Source organism: Rhyacophila brunnea, unplaced genomic scaffold (assembly GCF_057557595.1).
Source record: "Rhyacophila brunnea isolate RB1 unplaced genomic scaffold, BYU_Rbru_1.0 scaffold_4, whole genome shotgun sequence".
Classification (NCBI taxonomy): Eukaryota; Metazoa; Arthropoda; class Insecta; order Trichoptera; family Rhyacophilidae; genus Rhyacophila; species Rhyacophila brunnea.
In genome coordinates, this window is record NW_028233068.1 from 28,666,086 (window position 1) to 28,678,961 (window position 12,876).

At 36.1% G+C, this 12,876-nt stretch overlaps 1 protein-coding gene across 1 annotated transcript in view; it reads left to right on the top strand.

Moving 5' to 3' along the window:
* LOC147067215 (uncharacterized) overlaps positions 1-12,876 on the top strand; it is a 65,734-nt gene that overhangs the window by 48,405 nt on the left and 4,453 nt on the right. Inside the window, exons 15-17 of the mRNA XM_085954925.1 lie at positions 1,829-2,165; positions 3,734-3,939; positions 10,420-11,482. Of these exons, the coding sequence (XP_085811051.1) occupies positions 1,829-2,165; positions 3,734-3,939; positions 10,420-11,482 (1,606 nt within the window). The remainder of the gene's footprint in view (positions 1-1,828; positions 2,166-3,733; positions 3,940-10,419; positions 11,483-12,876) is intronic.

Sequence of the window (12,876 nt, forward strand, 5' to 3'; positions counted from 1 at the left end):
GACCACTTCCCTAGCCTGAGGGCCCGTTTCAGGATGTGGGGGCCATGGTGTAGGTACACCGAGTGCAATAGACAAAAGACCGATAAACAACATATTAGGCTGTGTTGTATTGAGTAGGTTGTGTATAATTTAAATGCAATAATACTTTTTTGTCCATTTTCGATTAATATGTTGGAACCTCAATATTGAAAAACCAAAAATCTACGATAAACATTCGGCGAAAAGAACGACTACACCCACTACGGTGGTGGTGTAAATCAAGAGAACATTTTTTTCGGTGGAATTCGGCATAAATATTGTAGCTCTCTAGACTAGTGTTCCCCAAACTTTCGACATCTGTGTACCCCTTCTATAATTTTCGTAACACTGAGTACTCCTCGTCAAAGAAAAATACATATAAGTACTTTAATAACAATCAAAATATATTTATATATTCCTTTTGTAGTACATAAACAAAATAATAATAAACGAAAAATAAAATTCATTCATAATAAAATATAAATAAAAGTTATATTATAAAAAATAACATTCATTGGTTATTAATTTTAATCTGAGGTGCGGTTCCACACCCAAAAGGCTGTTCCTTTTTTTTACGTAATGTCTACAAATGCTGAAAAAGCAACTTCACATAGATATGAAGTTGGAAAAGGCAAGATGTATTTCAGGAATGTCTCTGTTAAAACTGGATACACATGTTGCATTTGCAAACTAAATGATGTTTAAGTACACTCCTTATATTTATTTTTCAAAAATCCGTCTGAAGCTAATAATTCCAACAATTGCTCTTCTTCCGCATGCGATAAACCTTCTAGCATGGATATTGTATTAATGCTTGTTGCACCAGGCGTAGCCATAGCCCGGTGCAGCGCATACCCCCACCAAACTCTTCCCGTACCTCAGGGGGTACGCGTACCACACTTTGGGAAACACTGATCTAGACCAAGCGGGTAGCACAGCCGATATTATTTTAGTAATCTTTTAGCATACTAGGTACACATGTCCAGCATGGTCGCTGTTCACTTCCAATCCGCCAGTCGCTGATGACACGCTCAACGGTTACCGCCACTATGCCTCCAATTTAATAAAAACTAGGAGAAACTGTACAAATATATCGCCGTGTATTGTGAAAATATGTAAAAATATTTATATGAAGAAGAAAAAGAGCCTATGGGACTAATTTACATTCTCCTCCTTGCCCCCCCACCCCAATAATAAATCCTGGGTACGCTACCGCCTGGGTATCTCTAAGTACTAAAGCTTCTCAACCGGTGTGTCGTGAGCGATTGGGAAGGTGTGGGAAGTTTCATTCCATTTCCTTTATAACACACAAAATGTCGGTAATATTTTCGAAAACTTTTCTCACAAATTTGTTCTATTCGTATGTCAAATTTAAAAAAGTCACCTGTTGTGAAGAAATCTCTTTGGCATTCATTATCATTAAAAAATGTACTTTCTCGATACTACCTACATAAAATGTTGCACAAAAGATTATAATATGATACCCTTTAGTTTTAGTCCAAACTCTTTGATTTGAATTTTTTTGAAGTAAAACAAAAACAAATTATTAATTTAAGTGTCCAAAAAAATAAAGGTATGTATGTACGTATGTTGCAGTATAGGTACCGAGAAAATTTAATGGTTTTGAAAGTGTGCCGTTACGTAAAAATTGGTAAATATTGTCTTATAACACCACTTATATATGTGTATGTATACACTACAATATGTGTATAATCCGTCTGAATCCATCTGTATAAAGTCAAAATGGTAAACGAAAGATTAGGAAGGATTATACAAGCTCAATACATTTTGTTATTTATTTGAATTGCAGTAATCTTGATTCTGGAGCAAGTCCTAACGCGACATGCTATCTCAGAAGGATATCCGTCTGTCATATGGCTGCATACTTTGGATCTGACCAAGTCCTCAGGTTGGTGCTGGAGCGAGGGGCGAACCCCTTCCGCAGAGACTGCTTGGGACGCACACCCTTGCATTTCGCTGCGTGGCGTGGGTCATCCACATGCCTGCAAATACTTCTCAACCACGCTTTCGATGATCCAGCGGAAAGAATAAAATTCATAGAGGCTGCGGAAGGTGGGGCCGATAAAACTGATCCACTTTGGCTAGACTCACCGCATCTGCATAACTGCGTCGGCGTTACGTTCACCGTAATTATAACAATTAATCAATTATATCATATCATATCACTCTCAGTAGATAGTAAACTAGTTAGTATGTTTGTTAATTTAAAGATATCTGGTGTGGGTATTTGGATGTTTAAAATAGCCGAAAATAAATAATAAGATAGGTAATTAGGTGGGTGCCTAATGAATTTTCAGAAAATTTGTAATTCAAAATGAAAGGGGGTGGCATTCTAAGTCAGCTTAAGGGCGATACTTTGCCTATGGACTCATTGCTTTCGCATCGCAATTAATCGATTCAATAAGTATGCGTTTATGTTCAGATAAGCGTCATATTATATTGGATCACATTCAGGGCTTTTTTTTTTAAAACAAAGGTGCCGGAACTCACTTTTTGCCAAACTTCTTACCAACCAAAGAAAATTATATTCAAATATCATTTAAAGCAACTTTTCCTATGCCACGAAGCGCATGAAAAAATAAACAACTAAAGTTGTAAAAAATAAAATTGTAAAAACATCATTTATATAGTGATTTCCATGGCCTGCATCCTGAAGCGGGTCCCCGGTCCAGGATCTTTGGCGGCCCCCCTACCTATCACAAACGTTAAAGGCGGTGTGATTTTATGATTAGGACAAATTTGTGATGTGCGTTTATCTCACTTGTCTGTTCGATCTCACAAGCTAGAGCCCTGTCAGCCCCCCCTTTGTGGGAGCCAGGGCTCGAAATGGACCGGAACGCACCGGAGAGCCGTTCCGATTAATAAAATCTTGTAGGAAAATAATTTGACCGTCTGAGCCAGATCAGCCATAAAACAAAAAAACCTAACACTTATTTTTATAAAATAATCATAAATTTAGATACTCGTAACTATGTTAATATTTTCGTAAAATCATCGAGCGCTCCGGTTCGTAAAATTTTCCATTTCCAGCGCTGGTGGGAGCCATGGTGATTTCCAAAGTTCAGTCCAATTCTCGTCCGGAAAATCGTCTCGATTCCTTTTCTTAGTATTATAGTCTATTATAGCCGAATGTCTTCCACTGAGTAACCACCGATCAACGTATATTGAAGGATCAAAAAGTGTCAAAGGTGGTCCGACGAGTTTGATGAACAAAAGTGCCGAAACTGTTTTGGTCTTCAACGAAGCTCTTAATGGGGTAATAATTAGATTCAATTGCGAAAATTCGCGTTCACATTCACTTGAAGAAATGGTAATAGAATTCAATGCCTATATCAAATGCAATAGTTTTTCGTGGTATGTCTTTTCATACGAGATGATTCAGGAAAATTAACTTGTAGTCTGTAAGCGCAAACATTGTTTCGTCTTATTGCTTTTGAAACAATACAAATTAAGGGTGCTGGAACGCCGTTCCACCGCGTGACATGACAAAAAAAGCCCTGATCACATCAAATAATATAATTTGACAACATGAACTACGGTAATAAATAACAATAACATGTCTTATGACTCATGAAGACTGTCGAATCAAGGGGCGGTCAGTCCAGAGATTCAGTACATTCAAGAAGCGTCCTGTCAGCGCCCCTTGATCCACATTACTTACGCGGCGCCCCTACTTCCAAGCACCTTTTTTTAGGTGAGCAAGGTGAGGTGCAATCAAACAGCACTCCAGCTGGCCCTGTCCCAACTGCATTTGGAATGCGCTCGTCAGTTATTGGATACGGGAGCCAGGATTTGCACTTGCGAAGTGGCGGCGGGTCGGCCCGATGCTCGTTTTTGCCCGTCCACTATGGACGCTTGCGGTTCAGCACTCCAAGAGGAAGATCTCAAGACGAACGCGAGGTAAACGATCATAACTTATTTTTAATGTGTTTATAATATTACGTAAACGAACAAAATGTCCGAACAAGTAATAATCATAGAAATATACACAATACAGAATCCAGAGCTATACACTATACAGAGCAAACCGAAAAAAAGTTTCTCTCAGTTCATAAAACTATTTGAAATATTTCAATTTTAATAAAAATTAGGTATGCCATTTTTTATTTATACTTAGTCCAATTTTAAAAGCTAAACAGAACAAACTTAGGCGCCTATCTTAAGACGATGATTTCGATAACTGAGTACGCTACAATTTTATTCATATTGTAAGGTAAAGCAATTTGAAATTATTAGGTTACATTACCTACAGGTTATTTAATACCTCTATGGTTACACAGGTAAGCGCATATTTTTTAAATGATTAGATAAGTAACGTGCGCCGCAGAGGACATTTTTACTATCTATCAAACAAATTAATGATAAAATTTGCCTTTTGCTAAAATTATCTTTTATCATAAATCAGGCCCATTTTATGGCTCCTTTTCCTTTTTCAGAAGCATTTTATTTGTAAGCTATTAATACTATCAATCATACTGACTATTTTTATTGATACTCATATAATGCTTTTCAATATCTGTGTCGCTTGATCACCTAATTAATAAAAAGGCAATTTGATAAATTTTACTGATATTTTTTTTTCTTTACTTTTAGTTAAAAAAATAAACTTGCAAATACTTGAAAATACAAAAAACACGAAATAAAAGATGCGGTCATAGACAGTATGATTATTATTAACAGTGGCGCACCCAGGGGGGGGGCAAGGGGCCGTGCCCTTCCCCTCCAAATATAGAAATTGAAAGCCAATACATTAGACAAATAAAAACACGGCAAAAAAATTATTTGAAATTCTCCAGCACCCTCTAGAAAAATTTCTTAGATTTTAATTTCTAACACAAAAATTTCGAAACACTATGTCGGGTTTTTTTAGAAACTCAATCTCTAATGGAAATGTCAAAAAATTCTCGGTGTCCACCCGAATTCCGGAGTGGTGTACACCGAGTGCAATAGACAAAAGTCCAATGAGAAATTAGGCTGTGTTCTGTTGGGTAGGTTTGTGTACCTATAAGTGCTCGGCCGTAGTGAATTGGCGGGCGCGACGCGGCGGCGTCTTGCGAAACTCAAACGTATAACCGTGCGTATTATGCCCCAAAAAAGACACTGTCTACGAACATTTTACACACGGTTATACGTTTGAGTTTCGTAAGACGCCGCCGCGCCGCCCCCGCGCGACCACTACGTTCTTGCACTAAGTTAAATGCAATAATACTTTATTTAAATTAATATTTTGGAAGTTCACTATTAAAAAACCCAAAATCGACGATAAAAATTCGGCGAAAAGTACGACTACACCCACCACCATGGGCTGACAGGGCTACAGCCTGGGGGGCCCGGGCCTAAGAGGGCCCGGCGTGGCGGCTCGTCTAATTGTGAGATAAACACACACCAGAAATTTGTTATACCATAAAAAAATCGCATGTGGCGCTATACTACTTCATCAAAATTAACATAAAAAATATGAAGTATGATGAAAATTTGATACACGTAACTACATGATAATAATTCACGTGTATCATTTTATATTACAATTATTTTTAGTGATTCTATAAAAATAAAAATGGTTATTTATCCAATATCGAAGGGTCGAATGCTACTTGGCTACCACAAGAGGGGGTCGCGACCATAGTATGATAACGATCGATAATAATATGATATGAAGTCCGACAAATCAAGAATTCAAGGGAATTATTAAACAATATAGATAAATCCACGGAATACCATTTGGGAACACTACTGTAGAACATCACATTCCCCTTAACTCTGGTGATAGGTAAGGGGGCCCGCCAAACATTCATGATGTGGGGGCCATGCCCACCACAGTCGGTGGTGGTGTAAATTAAAAAAAAAAAAAACATTTTTTTTTGTGGAATTCAGCATAAATATTGTGGCTCTAGACCAGTGGTTCTTAACCGGTGCACCGCTGGCTTGTTGCAAGTACACCGCGAAAGTAAGGATAAAAGCAGAAAAATCCGCGAAATAGCGAAAATCGAAAAAGTCCTTCGTGAAATTATGAAAGATCTAATGTGATTTCGATGTTGCCGAATCGATCGCACGCGTCTACCGTTGGCCTCACAGGTTTTCGTTTCATAAATGAAAACAAAATAGTGGATCAATATCTGTGCTGCAAAGAACTCACCAAGCGTACGACATGACAAGGTGTTTTTGATTCTATTTCTTCATATTTAGAACAATCTAAAATATCATGGAGGAATTTGTATGGATGGTGCTCCGTCAATGTTAGGCTCATTTAAAGGATTTGTTACCCTCGCAAAGACAAGAAACCTTAACATTATATCTACGCACTGTTTTATTTACACAGGGAATCTATAGTTTCGAAAACATTACCGCAGTGCCAATACCTGTATTGTAAATTTCATCAAATCCAGACCTTTAAAAACAGGCATTTTTTAAAAAAACTTTGCATTTCTATGCAAGCTAAGTAGGAATGTTTGCTTTTTCACACTGAAGTGAGGTGGTTACAGTGGCGCACCCAGGGGGGGGTCAAGGGGCCCTGACACCCCCCAAACATGAAAATTATAAGAATGACTTTAACCATTGAAATTGAAAGCCAATAAACCTTTGGGCTTGGACAAATAAAAACACTGGCAAAAAAATGATTTGTAATTCTCCAGCACCCTTTTTAGAATAATTTCTTAGATTTTAATTTCTAACACAAAAATTTCGAAACACTAATGTCAGGTTTTTTTAGAAACCCAATCCCTAATAGAACTGTCAAAAATTTCTCGGTGTCCACCCGAATTCCGGAGTGGTGTAGATCATGGCTGGGGAGGACTGACAGGGCTCTAGCCTGGGGACCCAGCGTGTCGGGTTGATGAGATAAGTGAGATAAACACACATCATAAATTAGCCTTAATAGTAAAAAAAAGTCGCCTGCGGCGCTATTATACTTCATGAACATTTTCAATTACTTATTTAATTGTGCAATATATTTTTTGATTATTATGTGTCGATACTCGACAGCTCCATTATTAAAGTGGATGTATTGAAAATCTCCAATAATTCACTGTATAAGTACCCTTAATTTGAACTAAAACACAATTTGAAAAACGTTAATGTAGTGTTTCACACTGCCTTTAATCTTAGCGGTAGGTAGGGGGCCCGCCAAATATCCTAGCCTGAGGGCCCGTTTCAGGATGTGGGGACCATGGTGTAGGTACACCGAGTGCAATAGACAACGAGAAATTAGGCTGTGAAGAAGAAAAAGAGCCTATGGGACTAATTTACATTCTCCTCCTTGGCCCCCCCCCAATATGAAATCCTGCGTGCGCCACTGAAGTAGTACATACCTTTCCTACCTACCTATATTCTATTGTATCATTAATATGTAGTTTGATAAGTTCTTTAAAAGGTATCATAACGATCTTTGAATCAGGGCTTCGAACTGTAACTGAAACAAAAACCGAAAACCGGAAAACCCGTTATTTTTGTCGGAACGAAAACCAGAAAAAAATATATCGTTTTTTAGGTTCGGTATACCTTCGGACAAGCGCGTTAACATGATCTTACCGCACTTCAATTGTCGTGACGCATCTCGACATAATTTATAATATTATATTATTTTAAAAATGTATGGCTACCGCTATGCTGTGCAGCATAACCATTGGTTTCGGAGCGTGACGCCGGGCTATCATGCAGTACCATAAAATGTTTTATATCATGGTAGAAAATAAATTTGTACTTAATACAAATAAAAACATTTAAAAATTAATCACTCGGAGCTGAACCGAAGACCAGAAAAACAGTTATTTTTTCCGGAGTGAAAACTGGAACCAAACCGATATACTTATATTGTTTTACTTGAACCGGAACAAAAGCCGAAACGGAAAAAAATAACGGTTCGAAACCCTGGTTTGAATAATTGAGGGTATTTAGAGTTCGCAGACGTCCCTTTTTCCCGGACAAATCCTCTTTTTTGAGGTCAATGTTCGTGTCCAGTATCTTTTTTCATTTTTAATAATGTAACGTAATGCTATTTTGTAAAATTGATTGACAAAATATTTTTTTCATTCATTCATTTGAAAGAAATGTGGTAGGTACCTACTATATTTATTTTCTTAATTGCAATTTTCACTCAATGCTAATTCGTGCTTGTTAATAAAAAATATGACTTAATTATTAAAATAATAATAATAAAATTATTACATTTCGGGGTTAAATATCGAGATCTAACAATCATTGACATAGCATGGGTTCAATTACAGTGGAAAAATACATCACAGAAATACTCAGAATTGAAAAAATCGCACGTATGAATTCTGAGATCACCGGGGATCGAACCAGGAAACCCCGTACGGCATTGGACTGATTATGAAATATGTCCTCTTTTTATCATCGTCAAATATGGGAACATTAAGGCCGTTAATTTCAAAATTCGGTAAACTATATATTCTGCCATTTCGAGATAAAAGTAAAAAACCGTAAGGCATATTTAGGATTGCAAAAGAATATTTTTATCAAGTAAAAGCGAGTAGCGAAATAAAATGTCATTAAAATTCATAAAAAATCATGTAATATTAGTCGTAAAATATTTTTAAGTAGCGGCTGATGAATATAAACAACTTTGTAATCAACCCCCGGTTTAATTATAATTAACTATCAAACGGCGATGATTTAAATAGTTTCTAAATATGCATACAATGCAAAAGTACCTACTTACAGAATCAGAATCAAGTAAAATACATGGAGGTTACCAACTTTGAAACTAATAGCCTCAATTCATTGTTTTAACATATTATTATTTTTTACTTCAACATTTTTTTTTAATTAAATTCCATCGAGGTACTATCAGTGCCCCGAAACCGGTGTGCCGCGAGACGGCGCTAGGTGTGCAGTGGTGTATTGCTTCCAAAAAAACACAAATTATTTTGTATATTATATAATACTTACATAGCCAACTTTGAGAACATGGCTGGTAATATATTGAGCACCTGAATGAACTTTAAAACAATGCAAGGTCAATTTATTAATTCTAACTTATAGGTATAAATTAACACAATAAAGTAGGTAAAAACTTTATCACCCACATATTAAGTCCAATAATCACAATAAAAATATAACCAACAAATTATGAATAATTGAAGTGTTTGTAAGAGACCCTTATCACTAATAAAACAAACAATAGGCGTATACATCATCAAACCCTAATAATAGATCATTAAATAATAATCAATAAATACTAGGTACATTCAATAGGTGTAAGATGCCGAAAGGCGAAACCCGGGTCGCAAAAAACGACTCAAATGGAATAGTACAAAACTTAAATCCATTATAATTTAAATTCAAATTCCATCAAGTACCTTCGGTCGATCGTATTAAGATTATGTATAAGATTGTTACAATGTTGTTAATGTTATCGTCCTAGGGTACGTAATAAAAAAAAATATTTAAATTATAATCTTCCATCTTATGGGAAGTAAAAAACGCTCAGGTAACTAATACTTAAGTTGAGTTTTTATTGTATTTTCAAACCATGATCCTGGACACTCCTTAAACGTATGTTCAAACACGCGCGTTAACATAATTTTACTCCCTACTTTAATTATAGTTTGTCAATTTATGGCTACGGCCGTATGTTGTAGCTTAACCACTGGGGAATGACAAAAGAAATGGCGTATTTCAAAAAACACTACCTTATTCTTAGGTCAATAATTATTATGAAGCAATCATTATTCATAAGATGTTTATCACACTTGAATGGTCAAAGACATAGCTTATAATAAGTATCTTTAGAATCATCTTCAAATGTGTTAATCTTGCCGATTTTTTGAATAATAAAATGCCTAATTCTTGTCAAATTTGGGATCACAGAGATTATCAATATAATTTTTTATCGTGAATATTTTACAAAAATTATCTCGTGATAAATTATACTAATGGTTTTATAAATGCGTTTAAAAATTAATAAATGTAAAAAATCTTAACACCACTGCACAGTTATGTACCGAAATATGTCTATATTCTAAAACATTAGAGCGAGAGGTTTAAAATAATACTATTTTATGTAACAAAAATACTTTATGCAGTCATCAAAAGTTTAAAATAAATATAAAGGATAATAAGGCTTCAAAATTATATAAATAGATTATCTACAACGTTTAAGGAGTGTCCAGGATCATGGTTTGAAAATACAATAAAAACTCAATTTTGACCTACGACGAGCATGTGGGCCGTTAATATAAATTATAAATAATAGTAATCTATGTGAAAGGCATTATGTATGGCTTTTAATCTTATCTAGACCAAACAACATACATGTTACAAAAATTCTTATGCTTGGTGTACAATTACATGCTAAAACTCAATAAACATGTCTAGTGAATATTATTATATCTATATGTAAAATATATATAATTTTTGCAGGTATGTGGAGGCAATCAAAATGCTTATAGAGTATGGACAAAAGCAGAGCTCAGCAATTCCGATGTGGAATCTCTGTAAAGACTATTACAAACGGAGAGGAAATAAACGCACAGCACTCCACAACACCGCTCTGTTAGAAAACGGAAAAGCTACAAAACTTCTTCTCGATGTCGGCTTCAGTTCTCAGCAGCTTGACCTGTCGAATAATCCCCCCATACACTATGCAGTGACACATGAAAAGATATCTCCACTTCAGCATTTAACCGAGGCTTCCGATATCAATTCTGACATGTTAAAGTCCTCCCTGAAACTTGCCGTCGTAAACAAGTGGATACCTGGAGTTATTTCACTCCTAAATGCTCTCAAAACTATGAAAGCAGACATCGGCACAACATATGAGAAAGGAAACAATGTTTTACATTATGCCGCATGGGTAGGTAGCCAGTCAATTGTGAATGTGCTAATTGAAACCTTTCGACATCAACATCTTTCGATAGACACAAAGAATGACTTGGGATACACCCCGCTACACGGAGCGGTACAATCTGGTTCCGCCGCATGCGTCAGAGTCATGCTGTACCAAGGAGCCGAGTTCGACGTAGAGCTCTACAAGGGACGGAACGTGGTACATGAGGCGGCCATGAAAGGCTGCCATGACGTACTTGCTGTGCTTCTCGAAACCACTAAATTGTTCGAGAAGGGTATAGAGTTCATCAACAAGAAAGATGATGATGGCCTGTCTCCTTTACATTGGGCTGCTTTCGCAAATAGTTTCAAGTGCTTGACACTTCTTTTTAACGCCGGAGCTGACCTGCACACCCTCGGTTTAAAAGGCTCTCACTCCGGATTTACAATCCTGCACATGGCTGCGATCAACAACAGCACAAAAGTGGCCCCGATGATCTGCAGGATAGACCAATCTATGATAGATTCCAAGGACAGCGACGGACTTTTGCCGTTTCACAGAGCCATATTAAATGGCCACCGGGAAACTTCTACTCTTTTTCTTACGAAGGGGGCCGATCTTTCTGATGTGTTAAATATAGAGGGCAAAAAACAATCTGTACTGGAAATAATCTCAAAAAAATGGCGGCATCCGACAGAGTACCTAGAGGATCTCTTCGATACGTACATAATTAAAAATTCATTTAACTTGAGCAACCCAAGATGCGTAGTCATTTTACATTATGCACTGTTTATACCTCACTACACAGAGATGCGGCCAAGGCGTATGAGAATTCTTGAGAAAATGTTTGAAGAAGAATTAGGATTCAATCAGCTTTTATTGCATCCTCTCGTGGATACATTTTTGCATTTGGAGTGGAAAAGATTGAAGAAAATTTTTGTCGTAATAGTGGCGATGTATGCAGTTTTCTTATTTCTTGTCACGTGTCTTATTATTGACATTTACGATGACAGCGAAAATTCTATCATTTGGGAAATATGCTTATGGATAAATATCATCATCCTCATTTTAATGGTGAGTTTGTACAGTTTAAGAACAAACGTATAAAAGTGATACACATCCTTTTAACAGTGCGTCTGATTTATCATTAATTATATAGGTAGTTTATTGTTCACGGACCACACATAGGTATATTAGAAAGTAAAATGGAAACAAAATAATCAAAGATAAACTTACAGTCTAATAGAGATCTAATAGAATGTTAAATCAAAATTGAATTAAAATTAAACATTTTCGTCTGGCGATTTGTTCATATAATAAATACATATCTTAATATTTACCTAAGTAGACTAGACCAGGGGTCGGCAGAAACGGCTCTTTGCATAGACGTTTGCGGTTCTTCAGACATAAACTCCAATTCCCTACATTTTCCGTAATGATTTGAATATATTGTTGCAAGGGAAAGGAAACATTGCATACCTATACATTATTGGAAGACAATTATATAAAACAACTGCCTTAAATAGAAACAATAATATTTGATACATGGAATAGTTTGCCTGAAATATATGACGCGTTAAAAAAACTAGCTTTTGGTATTCTCATAATCTTCGGTTCTACATATTATTATATATGCGAACAAACATTCTCATCTACGAACCAAATAAAAAATAAAGAAGCAGAATAATGTATGAAAATTTATAATCATGTATTCAATTAAAAATAAGTAGCTTTTTGCCAGATATACTAAAGCATGGCCCCCAAAATGGGGGGGCTGACAGGGCCCTAGCCTGGGCGCCCGGCGATGCGAGTCGACCAGATAAGTGAGATAAACACACATCACAAATTTGCTTCACTAGTAAAAGGCGCTATTTTCCTTCACTAATATTATTATTTAAAATTATATGGTTGTACGATACAATTTTTAATTGTGTATCAATACTCGACAACTCCATAATTCAAATGGATGTATTCAAAAAAACACAAAATATAAACACTAATTTTACCGCATACACCATTTGGAAAACGCTACTGTAGAGCATCACACTGCC